Consider the following 13,434-nt stretch of genomic DNA (forward strand, 5'->3'; position numbering starts at 1 on the left):
AAGGATAGGTTTTAACAAGTTCGGTGAAATTACCATACTGGTAGGTCACAGTACCAGATGTAGAAAGGTGTTTTGGTCAGACCTGCAGTGCTGTTGTAAATCCATATTCGGTTATGTAAGGACTGACTATTCTCTCTACGGTACTGTATATTGAAGTAATGGCGGTCACTTATTTTTCACTTATTTTCCAGAACCAGGATGTCAGTTGCAATATGTCAGAGAAACAAATCCAGAAGGTGCCCCCACCAGTCCCTCAGAAGAAACGCAAGATAGGTGGTATAAACACTGCTTCTAAGAAACCTAGTGGGGAATCTGCAGTGGGGATGCAGTCTGTTCTCAAAGTACCAAAGGAAAAACTGGTGTCATGTGAAGATTTAACAAGACTACCAGTTCTATATGATGACATAGGTATGGTGAGCTTTTGAATACCAATATGTTTTTGTGCATGATAGTAATTAACAGACTTTGTGACCATTATGTTGTTACTTTATAATGATTAGGAAATGACGAAACAATACCTTTAACGTTATTGTAGATTTTGATTTTTTTAGGGCCCCAAACCCATTGTTATCTGCCTTTCCTACAAAGAGTTATAGAACCCCGCTGATGAGATTGGTAGACATATATGGCATCGTGTGAAAGTCTTTAGGGTATAGTTCTTAGGCAATTGAAATTTTTGACTCCAGAGTTGCCTTCTTACAAGTACAGTATATTGAAATGTCTGCACTTTTGGTTTCCCAAGCAAGTTAGAGTTCTCACCATCTGTTGACCCGTGAACCAGGAGATGCATGAATCATCTTTGCCTGAATGTGTAGTACTGCTGTGCAAAGTTGATCTATAGTGCTGACTTGAAGTACAGAAAGGGAGGATGTCTGTCTGTGTGGTGGGTGTTGTGTAGGATAGATTTGGAACTTGTTGGGGTTGGCAAGCCCAAAGATATGTTTATGTAAGGATGCTGTGTTTGTGATGCTTGATAGTTAAACTGGGAAGGTTTACGGCCTTGAAGTGTAGACCCATAATTGTACTGATGTTTGTCAGGAATTCAGGATGGACAGGTAGTCCAGGGATTAACCGATGGTAGGCTACCCCTACTAATGCAGACTCTCAGTGGATGTCTTGCTTCCTACTGGATGTTATTAACATGAAGATTCTGCTGCATATCCTAGCATTGTAAATATCTGCAGAAGACAATAGCAACAGGTTAATGACTCACTGCTGGTAGCAGTGCATGACCTTTTGCAACTTGAGGTGTAGACCCATAGTGGTAGTGATAATTGTCAGGAGTCCAGGGTGGATAGGTAGTCCAAGGTTTAAGAGCTGGTACCCCCACTAATACAGACCTTATTGGGTGTGTTGCCTTCCACTAGATGCTGTTAACATGAAAGGCTGCTGCATATCCTAGCATTTTACATATATATATACCAGTATCCATACAAGTCAGCAGCAACAGGTTAATGGCTCGCTGCTGGTAGCAGTTGATGACCTACCTTTTGACTCATGCACTAGTTGAGGGCTCCACTACATTATTGAAGCATGGATTGATTAAGTTGATATTTGTGTGCTGTGCAGTCATTGGCTGGAATCCGCATTGCTGGTGCTAGTGGGATAACAGAAGCACACTACCATACTCTTGAATTTAGTTGAAGTCACCAACTTCTAGTGCAACCAAAAAAATTTAAGAAATGTCAGTGACCAATGTCATTTGAGTTGTAGTTGTAGGAGATTGGTAACAAGTGTCTGTGATTTGATGCTGCCAGTGAATCACGAGTCAGTGACTCTGCCCAGTTGTGACAGTGGCAGTGGTGAGAATATTTCAAGGACAGTACTGTATGTACAAGAAACATATGTAATGGTATTAGAAGATATGTGTAGAGATTGCACAACAACCACAACCAGACTCTGCTAGAACATTTTTATATTAAGAATGGAATGTCAAAGGCAGAGGAATTAGAACATTTGGATAATCTTCAGTTATCAGATATAGTTCTTTTCAGTGAATTCAGAGGACGATCCACAAGAATATTAGGTGAGCCGAACAAAGAGTCTGATTATCTATCTATCTATCTCTATACCTAGGCTGCTTCCCCCAAGGAAAGGGAGGTAGCCGAGACAAGACAACTCACTCTCCATTTACTCATCCATTCAAACACATTCATTCGCATCTTAGAATTAGAGTCTGATTATACTTAAAGTTAAAAAAGAAGAAAAAAAAATTCTCAAACAGACATGTTTATCCCCTTCCAGTAAAAATAGATGAAAGCAGGAATGTATTGCAGAATTTAGTAAACAAGGGAGCATACTGAAGGATAGAAATTCACCTGGGTCAGAAGCAAAGCATATGTTATCAGTGCATCCCAACTCTTTTAGTTAGTGGGTAATAAAGCTGGAGTCTTTGAGAAGTGGGGTGATAGGAAATGAACTTTCCTGCCATCTTTGTGATGCTTGTTACTACATCATGTGAGGGGATCTTGAGTACCATCTTCCTGTCTAACAAGTCTATTGGAGAAGAGAGCTGGAGGTGTCCCAGATAACTCAGTTTTAAACTCAGGTCAGAGGATGTGAATGCGGACTCCACTCTCTTTGCTGCCATCAAGTGTGCAGCTCACATGGATAGGTTACAGAACTATCCCCTCCTCCCTCACAACACATGCATATATATTCACTAAACACTGATAATTCATATTAGCTTTTGGGTGCTGGAGAGGGATGCCTTCTTATGGAGGGACTTTTAGAACTTGGCAGCTGTGCTTTCCAGTTATGGTGGCATTAACCCTTTAACCGCGGGCTTGATTTGCTTTTTCTTGCGGCACCCGCGGACATATTCGCGCTCCGACAGACTCTCTAAAAATATTTGCCAAAAATCATTTATTAGTCCTAGAATATTAAAATCACTTTTGCCTATGGCACATACCTTCAGCTTTCTCCTGAGGTGTTTGTTGAGCCTTCGTCGAGTACTGTAGGACCTGTGGAGACCTCTGAAGTTGGGTAACGAAGTCTCCACTTTACACTTCCCGACAGCCCGTAATATGATTACCACAGCCTGATATTATCACTAGAAACACTATTCTATGATTCTCAAATAGTTTGGAATCCATATTCCAAAAAAAAAAAAACACTGTGAAAGCAATGAAAATTACGAGGGCGTATGACCTTCCCACTTGCGCTAGTTTGCCACTGGTGTTGTCATTTATTATTCATAAAAACACTCACAGTTTATATTTCTATTACTATATATCACTTATATATATCTACAGTCTTTATCCATAAGTTTCCTTCAGTAATAGTAGTTTATTGTCACTGTAGGCATTCAATTTCTTTCAGTAAAATACGTAGCATTCACTTTCTCGTCCTGTGTACTGGCATTGAGAGTGAATGTCACTTTCACCTTCACTCTCATAACTCATAGTATTCATTTGTGTTAGAGTGAAACTTTCACTTTCATTACTCCTAGGATATGTACTCGTATTCTTATAATACTACTCATTTACATTTCTATTTACGTTCTCTATTTTATTTACATTATTTACATTTCTATTTTATTTACACTGTTATGCACTGTCACTTGAAGTAACTTATAAAACTATTTTCCACTGTTCACTTATATTTACATTCATTGCTTTACTTGCTGTTTACACATTATTTACAATTCCACTTGCACTGTTTTACTCAACAGAAAGATCGTAGTCACTCTCTTTCAATTGCCAGCCCTTTACCTCTTTCCACACGAGGTTTAGTAGGGGGTAAAGGTCACAGGGCCCTTTGCATGGGGGTAAAAAGTGGCTGAAGTTAGCAGGAGCAAACAGACGTACCTTCACCTTGGAAGATGACAGTGAACTGATAGGGGTGGGCTGGGGTGGCCTACCTAGGGAAATGCATTACTGCCAATGTCAGCCTTTTGACAGCTGCTAATATACTGTATAGCAGTGAAATGATTGGCAGGAAATCTAGACAATACATTATAAATTAGGTAGTTCCAGGTGAATGTAAATATCACTTAGGCTTCTCCCTTCCCTCCTTATATATATTTTTAGTACGAGAATAGATTATACGGCATATTTCAAGGGGAAATAAACAGCGAAAATTAGCGAACGAGTGCACGTGAGGTGTTGGCAGGTGATAATTAGCCAATTCCAGGTGTATGGCACTCTCACTTACCTTATTTCTTTTTGGTATATATTATTTGGTATAAAAATAGGGCATAGAGCTTATTTCAATGGATGAAATCAGTGGAAAATTCCAGGGAAGATTTACTTAGCGTAGCACGGCCGGGCAGGCAAGAGGAGAGGGTAATGGAGGGAAGGTAGGGAGGGGAGTCAAGAACGGGGAGAAATGGCTAAATTGTCAACAATGGATGGGAGTACAGATGAGATTAGGAGTGCTGACTAGTGTTGGACATTGGCAGTACTGATAGATGATACAAGCTACCACTTGAAAGCCCGGGGGAATTCAAAATAACACAGAATCACAAAAGTGACGCCCCGCGGTATGATCCCTTGCTCCCAAGCGTCACGAAAGTGACGCCCCGCGGTTAAGGGGTTAATACAGTATAACTTGGCAACTTTGTTGTCCAGTTATACAAACATCTCTTTGCACTCTCCCTTCCTTTCAGTAGAAGAGTGGTGAACTGCAGAAAGGCAGCTTTAGGTTGCAGTCCACCAGGGTAATATGCAGGTGAGCCTGGGGCCACAATGTTTGTGTTTTTGAAATCCTTGGTTGTGCGTCTGTCTATTTCAGTCAATAGCCAGATGCCTTAATGCTGTAATGGGTGGCCACAAACAAATTGCTGCCATGTTGCCCTGTCTCCTGCCAATTCAGTGCCCTCCCCCCGACTTACACCTCCATCGTCCATGTACCTCTTCACTCAATCCCTCCATCTCACTCTTTGTCTCCCCCTTCCTCTCCCTCCATCCACCTTACTAACATACACTCCTCATTAGTCTCTCTTTCCATCCTCTTCACATGGCCAAACCACCTCAGTGCACTTCTAATGCTCCCTATCACATCCACATTACAATGCCCCTTTATTTCCTTATTTGTCAGTCTGTCTCCATTTAACTCCACATGCTCCTCTCAGATACCTCATTTCCACTGCTGTCTCTTGATTTGTGTCCTTCCAACAAGGTCGAACCTTTGCATCCATATGTTATAGTGGGTATCACAATAATATCATGCAGCAACTTTTTTATTTATTTTTATTTTTATTTATTTATTTATTTTTTTACTTCCCCTCTTACTTCCCTATTTCTTATCACTGCTTTCAGTGAACCAGCAACCTTTCTTCTCTGTTGTACCCTTTCAAGCACTTCATCCTCTAATCTTCCATCCATACTCATCACACTACCCAAGTACTGTACAGTACTTATATGCACTCACATTTTCCATCTCCCCACTATCCAGTCTCACTGTGCATTCTGTGACTTAATTTCTTTGGAAGACCATAACTTTATACTTCTCCCAACATTCACCTTTAGATTCCCTCTCTTAAAAATGCTCCAAGCCTTGCACTTTCCCTTCATCTTCACTTAACAATACAGTACCATCTTCAAACAACAGAACAGGAAGTTTCCAAACACTACCCTCTCTCATTAAAGCCACTCCAAAATCCACTGTCCTTCCGTATATCTTATATCTGTCCATCTGTGTATTGCCAGATGCCCTGATCCCGAAAGGGGTGGCCAGAAACAAATCGCCTCCATGTCTGCCTGTTGCCCACCATTTCACTGCCTTCCCCCCAGCTCACCCCCCTTCTCCATCCATATACAGATTAAACATCCATGGAGACGTGACACATCCCTGTTTCAGTACAACATTCAGATAGAAAATTTCACACAGTTCACCATCCACATGCAGTACAGTCCCAGCGTCTTCATACATACGGTACTCTTTGTGGTATTCAACAGCTTCACATTTGTTCCATATATTTTTAATATTTTCCATATTCCATGTCAATCCACTGGTTTCCCCAAATCCCTTGTCTAGAAACTTTCCACTAAACACCTTAGGATGAATCCCTGATCTACACAGCCACTTCACTTCCAGAAACCTCCCTGTTCTCCTCCAACTGATTCCTCTGTTATTTCCCTACTCTTCTAGTAAGTATCCTATCATATACAGTACTTATCCTATTACAGTAAGAAGACAAATGCCATACATGTATATGCAGTTAATCCCTTTTTCACCTGATGATAACAACTTTAACAGTAGTACTAGGTACCATGTAGCTTCAGCCCCAGCACCATTGTGTCAGATGAGTTATGTAGGCAAGCATTTTAATGGCTGTGTGCCCTTACTCTCCCCAACCACTTCTTTGAAGCTATGTTTGGAATTTGGACTTTCCTTCTCCTAGGCTAACTACCAACCAGATTAATGAGTCTTGTCTACCCCAGCTTATAGAATGTAGTTGTTTAGAGGAGTTATTATGTATAGTGGTCTCAGCCTGATCTTTGACCATATAAATATGGCTGAGTTCCTCTCATGAGGGAATTGTGCAAGGTTTGAGAGACTACCAGTACTGTGCATTTGGCCATCGCTACTCACGTGGTAGTATCAGGGATGATTTTGACCAACCTCTTTTACTTAGAAGTCAACTCCTAGCTGGAAATAACTGTATATGATACATTTGCAAGTTTTTTCCATTGAACTGTACAGTGCTGGGTCAGATTTGGGTGCTGAGAGAGGGATGCTGTCATGTGGTGGCATGGATACAGCCTAGCAGCTGCGTGGCTATGTAAACATCCCACAACTTTGTATCTCCCAGAAGCTTTCAGCTTGCGCTTCATTAGGTTATGTGCAGATGAGTCTGGGGCTGCAGTGATGGCAGCCATACTCCCTTTTAGCATTAGGTATAGACAGAAATGTATCACAGGTTATTATTGTTTTTATAATTTTTACAAAGATACAAGGTAAGGGCTCGTAATTATGAGTAGCAGCTTGCCTTATTGACTAGTTGATTACTTTGTCAGTCCCTGCTCTATACTCAGTGCAATATGCAGTATAACTATACAGTATAATACAGTTCTTATTCATCTCAGGTACAGTCCTCACAACATGTACATTTTTTCCTCCACCTGACAAAGTCAGAGGAGGGTATTCTTATCACCGGTGTCTGTCCTTAGAGTTGGGCGGAAGATTTACTGGCCGGGCGTAGAGATTTCATTTCCAGGCCAGAACTCAGAGAGAATTCACTATGGTATAGAGTCATGAAATACCTAATAGTTATGTGTCTTCTAGTGAACTGGTGCCTTTTGATAGGTAGAATGGTGTGTCTTAAGTACTGTAGTTTTTTAAAAATACCATTAATGAGAAAAAAAAAAAAAAAATCATTTCATTGCAACCTGCGCAAGGAATCAGAAGGGCCCAGGTTATGTTTACTGTAGATAAACTACTGTAATTTTTAAGTCTGTGTTATACAGAGGGGGGTGGGGGTGAGGGCCAGTATGCACTTGGTTAGGTGTGCAGGGAGATGGGAGTATGTGCTCTGCCAGGTGGAGGGTTGCAACAGAGTAGCGTTTCCTATGTTTGCTCTAGAATTTTCTGTTTATGCCTCATGCTTACATTGCCATACTTATGCTCAGTCATACAATGTGTCAATAGTGTTTATGTATGAATGTCTTAGGATGTTCATGACTTCACCAGTATCTTTTTCACAAATTTTGCCATGATTTTGTTGATAGTGGATCCTTCGCTGTTTGTGTGAACATTTGTAGGCCTAGTCACAAATGTTGGAATTCACCTGTACTATACTATATAAATACATGTTTCAGTTTTAGCGTGTGTGTTTGAGAGATATGGGGGAGGTCAGTACTACACTTGGGCTGGACCAACCCTGGTAGCCTGCAACCCCTGCCATCCAGTTCCTCATCTCTACACACCTCAACTGATTCATCACCACCACTGTCAAGTTAAGGTTAGACTTGTTTGTCTTTTAGCCTATATCATATCTCACACTACCGTATTCTGTATTTCATAATAAATGTTCTCATTTATATTTAAAATTGTCAGCCGAACATGAGTGTGTTTTGCTTATGACGGCAAAACAGACCCTCATATGATGAACTAGTATGCAGTGATGAAGTTAGGATTTTTTTTTTTTTTTTTTTTTTTTTTTTTAATGTAGGGTAGAATTTTCACTTAAACAGTCATTATGATCACGTACAAAGCCTTACTGATTGATATATGATCGTTGTTTTTTGCGTGTATGATTGCCCACATGCAAGTTTACAGTCATTTGTTTATTCTGAGATGGCCTTTGCACTTGCCGCTGTCGGTATGTTAGTGTGAGTGATGGAACAAAAGTTTGGTGTTGGATTTCACTCAGCAAGGGAGTGCAGTTAACAGTGAAATAACTGCTGGTTTAAGTGAGTTGAAAACTTGTTTTTAGACTTATTTTTGGTGGTAAGCACTGAAGAGAAATAACTGCCAGTTGAGATGAGCTGGGTATTTGGTTTTAGATTTTGTTGGGTAGGTGACCCTTGGCCAAAATGTATCCCCATTGAATTCATGTTATAATTGACAGTATAATATATGATAAATCATTGCAAAAGATTTTTTCAAATACTCCCTCAACTTAAAGCAGTGATGTGCTGTATACTGGTCAGGAGGTATTACAGTATTCTTAAAAGTATGTCTGTCTTTCATATTTAGTAGGTTACATTATGTTGTAGTAAAGCTTTACTATATCAGGCTTTGCTGTGTCAGCCTTTTTTTAATTGGACTTCTTAAGCATACTTCAATCTCATACATACATTAGGCTTATATTTACATGAAAGAACATCAGAATGCTAATGCAAGCAAGATGCTGACAAACAGTACACTACAACACAAACAGGTTGAACTTTGAGCTTGCTTTGTAACCTTGACCTTTTCCTGATCCTCCTCAAAACTGACTCCTTTTATCCTTGGCTTACCTTGAACCATTACATCAGGATTGGTTTAAATTGAATAACATCAGTTTAAACTGCCAAACTTGACCATGCCATATGACCTTGACCTGTTACCTGTTCTCCAAAGCAGTAGGTCAGCCTCATGGCTGACCTTCAGTCAATTCACTAAGTTTGGTTAAAATTGGATCAGAACTATTTGAGAATACTTGAACAGTATCTCAGTCCCTGTCAGCAGCTCAAAAGCCAAAAGTAACCATTACTTAGCTTTGCTATTGCAAGGTAAATTGAGTAGAGTGGAGCCTGCTATGGTGCTTCTGTTAACTGGGCGGAGAGACACAAATAAGGCATACATCCAGGAATCAAACCTGGATGTATGCCAGGTGCTGTCAGTTGCAAGAAAATCTCAGTTCACTGCATGGATAGGGCCTGAAGGGGCAGTTGCTTGCCTACAGTTGTTAGGTTTGTTCAGCCAGACAGACTTGGGTTGATAAAAAACAACAGAGGTTTAACACAAGGAAGTTGGTATATTACACCTCACCCACCATGGACATTTAGAGTATGGAAGATATTCACCAGTTTTTGGAGATGGTTAAATACATTACAGTACCTCACAGTCATAAGACTCTGCATTAGCCGTGTACATCCCACTTATGGGTGTCATCATCATCATTATCCGGACCTCCTTTCCCACCCTAGGGCAGGGTGAGGAGTAGTAACGTCCAGACAACCCAAGTTTGCCCAGCCCAATGGGCCATGCTTCTACTCACTCATCATTCAAGCCCCTGGAATCCTGGCACTATCTGATACACCAGAAAACTTTCACCACATTCTGTAGCTTCACAAAAATGTAACCCCTAGAGTCAGTCCGAAAGCTGTCATGTTAAAAAGGGGTGCCAATCCATGATCATGCACTTCTCACAACATTCATCAAGCCAGCTCGATCTCTTGTGGATCCCCTGACCTCATTGACTTCCGTACCTCTTTCTCACACACTCATCCACCATATCCTTCCACCTTCTCTTTGGCCTACCTCACCTCCTCCCTCCATCGAATTCGCTTAGATATACCTTTTAACTGCTCTGTTGTTATCCATTCTCTCCAAATTACCATACCATCTCAGTACACTGTCTTCAATTGTGGTGTCCACACACCTCCTCACTCCGCATCTTTCATGAATCACATAATTTCAAATCCTGTCCGCTCTCTGCACTCCACATACATTCCTCAGCAGTCCCATCTTCACTGGTCTCCCTCTTGCCTTTTCATTTTCATGCCACACCATAGTCTCACACCCATATGTTATAAGTTGGCACTAATGCTCCTTCATGTAAGCCTCACACAGCTGCAACACTCAAGCCTCTGTTTCTTATCAAGGCCTTCATAGCACCAGCCACGTTTTGTCCTTGTGTCCCTCTACTTTCCACTCCTTGTGCACATTTTCCTCTCGTTTCTGTCACCGTACCTAGGTATTTGAACTCTCTCACCAATTCCAGTCTTTCTACATTCACTGTGACATTGCACTGGGAGTCACCTTCTCTCTCGATTACTATCGCTTTACTCATTCCTAAATTTACTCTCAAGGCATGACGCTCACAGACATCAACAAAACTCTACACTAGACCACCAAGTTCTTGTTTGGTATTTGGTAGTAGCAGTGCATCATCAGCATACAACAAATTTGAGATATTCCATCCATCATCATTCATTGCCAGTGCCATACATCTCTCCATTACTCGTGTTTGTACTTCTCTCATCACTTCATCCATGTATGTTTATGTATTGATCAGCCATTGGGACATCACACAACCTTTTTGCACGCCCACATTGATCGTGAACCATTCACTTGGATGCCTTTTTACCCTTACACATGAACCACTCTCTTACATGCCTGTTTACCCTTACACATGCTTCACTACTGTCATTAAAACTCTGGACGGAACCCAGCAGCTTACCATCTACACCGTACATGTGGAAAACCTTCCTCAATACTTCTCTGTCTTGTCATGTGCTTTTTCCAGATAAATAAATGCCATAAACCCCTTATAGTCATTCTCACAAGCTTTCTCCACTACCTGTCTCTCTGCAAATATTTGATCCACACATCTTCTGCCACTCCTCAAGTCACCCTGTTATCATTCACAAGGACTACTGATGTCCCTCTTGCTTTCTCTATAATAATTCTTCCATATATCTTCCCTACAACACTCACTAAACTTATGCCATGATAATTCTTGCACTCACTTCACTTTCCATTATTTGCCTACTGGAGTACAGTCACAGCCTTTTTCCACTCTGTTTGGCACAGTTTCATTCATCCAAGACTTGTAACATATCTTCAACAAGTACTTCATTCTGCTCTCTCCATTACACTTAAGCATCTCTGCATACACCCCTTCAACCCCAGCTACATTCTCATTTTCAGCTGCTTGATGGCGTTCTTCATCTGCGCGAGTGTCATGTTTTCTGGCACTACATTCCTTCTCTGCACACCCCCAAACCAATTACGTTTACAGCGGCTCTGCCCTCTCTATTCCCATTCATCAAGCTTTCAAAATATTCTTTCCATCTGGTCCTTACTTCATCCCCATGGGTTGATAATCTACCACTTACATCCTTCACACTGTTGCATTTCTATCCACTGTCACTTCTACATTTTTCCTCCCTCTTTCCTGAATAACTTTTCTGTTTTCAGAGTAATTTGGATTCATTTTCTTCCTAGATCATATTTACCTCCTCCTTTTTCCTCTTCACTAGTGTCTTTACATGCTTCTTACTCTCTGTCCTGTAACCACTTTAACCACTTCTTCCTCTTTTCATCCACTTTCCTCTTAACCTCTTCATCCCACAATGCTGTAACTTTCTTCTTTGTTGTTACCCTTGCCACACCACACACCACTTTAGCATTCCTAGCTAAGCAGTCCCTATATGCATTCCACAGGCTGTCCAGATCCATTTCATTCCAATTCATTGATTCCAACTCATATTCCAACTCATATTCAGAATAAAATAAGTTTTATAATGGCATTATACACTAGCCCTTTCATTTGTGCAAATTCCATGTGCACATAACCATTTGAGTGGATAGATAAACCCTTCCCATATTCAGTATGCACAAGAAAATTCCAGAAATCAGCCTCCAAAACACTGGGTGTCAGGTATTGACATTTTGAGTCTTTCCTGGTGACACGTTAAAATGGCTGTGATGTTTACAATGATTTTGTTACTTTCAGTCATGAACCAGATGATCCTTTTCTCTCATATTTATCATAACCAGAGAACTAGCATTCGTAACAGTGTATTTTTGTGTGAGAATATGAAATTCTCATAATTAACCATTCCTGTCAGTTCCTGTCCATATGAATACGACACTTCTCATAGCATTTTTCATTCTTTTAGTCATATTTCCCCATAAATAATTTTATCAACACTTCAGATGAGTCTTAACCCTATCCCGTAAAGGGGTGAGCGTAAATTCTGGCTGTGGCACGTAACTCTTGCTCGAGAGCTTTCAGAACAGTCACGTAGAGATATTTTACTTCTGATGCTCATAGGAAAGTTACTATTCATCATAGAAATGTCACTTTGGTCTCATTTTGAAGATGAAGACTTTTGCTCTGTCATACGTTGTTCAAAAAGACAATATATACAAAATAAAATGCAAAAAAAGTGAGTAGAATTTAGCTGACATGCTAAAGAGTTACACTCCTTTAAAAAAATATTTGCCCCCAAAAAACTATTCAAGAAGTAATAATATTTTTTGCTTCAGTACGTAGCAGAATAAATTTCCTTTCTAATAATGCATCATTTGTTGTATTTTCTTAAATAATAACGCCTCATATATACGTGAGAAAAAGGAGCATAAGTGTTTGGCGGGAAGTCAAGAGGTGTACATCCTACCTGTGAGGAACCTCACACCACACTGAGCCAAGCAAACCAAGTGAGCACGCATGCACCAGCTGTGGCAGGCTTAGCTCCACCCACTTTTGCCCATCATCCAACAAAAATGACGACTCCCTAAATATTTCTTTAGAGCTTACATTGGATGACGGGCAAAGTCGTCATGCTGATGTCAGAGGTTGACAAATGCATGATGACCCACGTTGTCATTGGTAAGTCTAAGGGTTAATTACTATCCCAGTCACATGAAAAGCTTGCTACCATCACTGGTCTAATGAGATACTGTAAAAGCAGAATGCTTTCACATTCGGTGAATTAGTTTAGATCAAAGGTAAAGTGTTCCAACCCTGTGTTTACAGTGTTTTCTTATCAGCATTTGTATCCAGATGCTAGTCAGTTCACCACTGAACCCCTCCAGAAATCAGCCAGCAGCTCTCCTCACCATTTATGGAATTGCAGCTGGCTTTGTGCTTAACACATTGATCCTCCTAGCCCTGCCTCTTTGAGGCACCTGTATTACCACGGGAACCACAGGGTGCAACATATGTCATTGGAAAAGCAGTTGTGCTGAGTCTGGAGTCGCATGGCTCACTATTGTAACATTTTAGGGGGCAAATCAGATGAAGTACAGTAATTGATGATAATGAATTAGATG

At 40.6% G+C, this 13,434-nt stretch overlaps 1 protein-coding gene across 1 annotated transcript in view; it reads left to right on the plus strand.

Annotated features, from left to right (window-relative positions):
* Positions 1-212: 212 nt before the first annotated feature.
* Positions 213-13,434, plus strand: part of LOC145397792 (unconventional myosin-XIX-like) — a 76,450-nt gene continuing 63,228 nt past the window's right edge. The window contains exons 1-2 of the mRNA XM_080270814.1: positions 213-408; positions 7,764-7,906. Coding sequence (XP_080126940.1) covers positions 213-408; positions 7,764-7,906 — 339 coding nt within the window. The remainder of the gene's footprint in view (positions 409-7,763; positions 7,907-13,434) is intronic.

This window comes from Coenobita brevimanus, chromosome 43 (genome assembly GCF_032717465.1).
Source record: "Coenobita brevimanus isolate Jiangsu-jjx chromosome 43, ASM3271746v2, whole genome shotgun sequence".
NCBI lineage: Eukaryota > Metazoa > Arthropoda > Malacostraca > Decapoda > Coenobitidae > Coenobita > Coenobita brevimanus.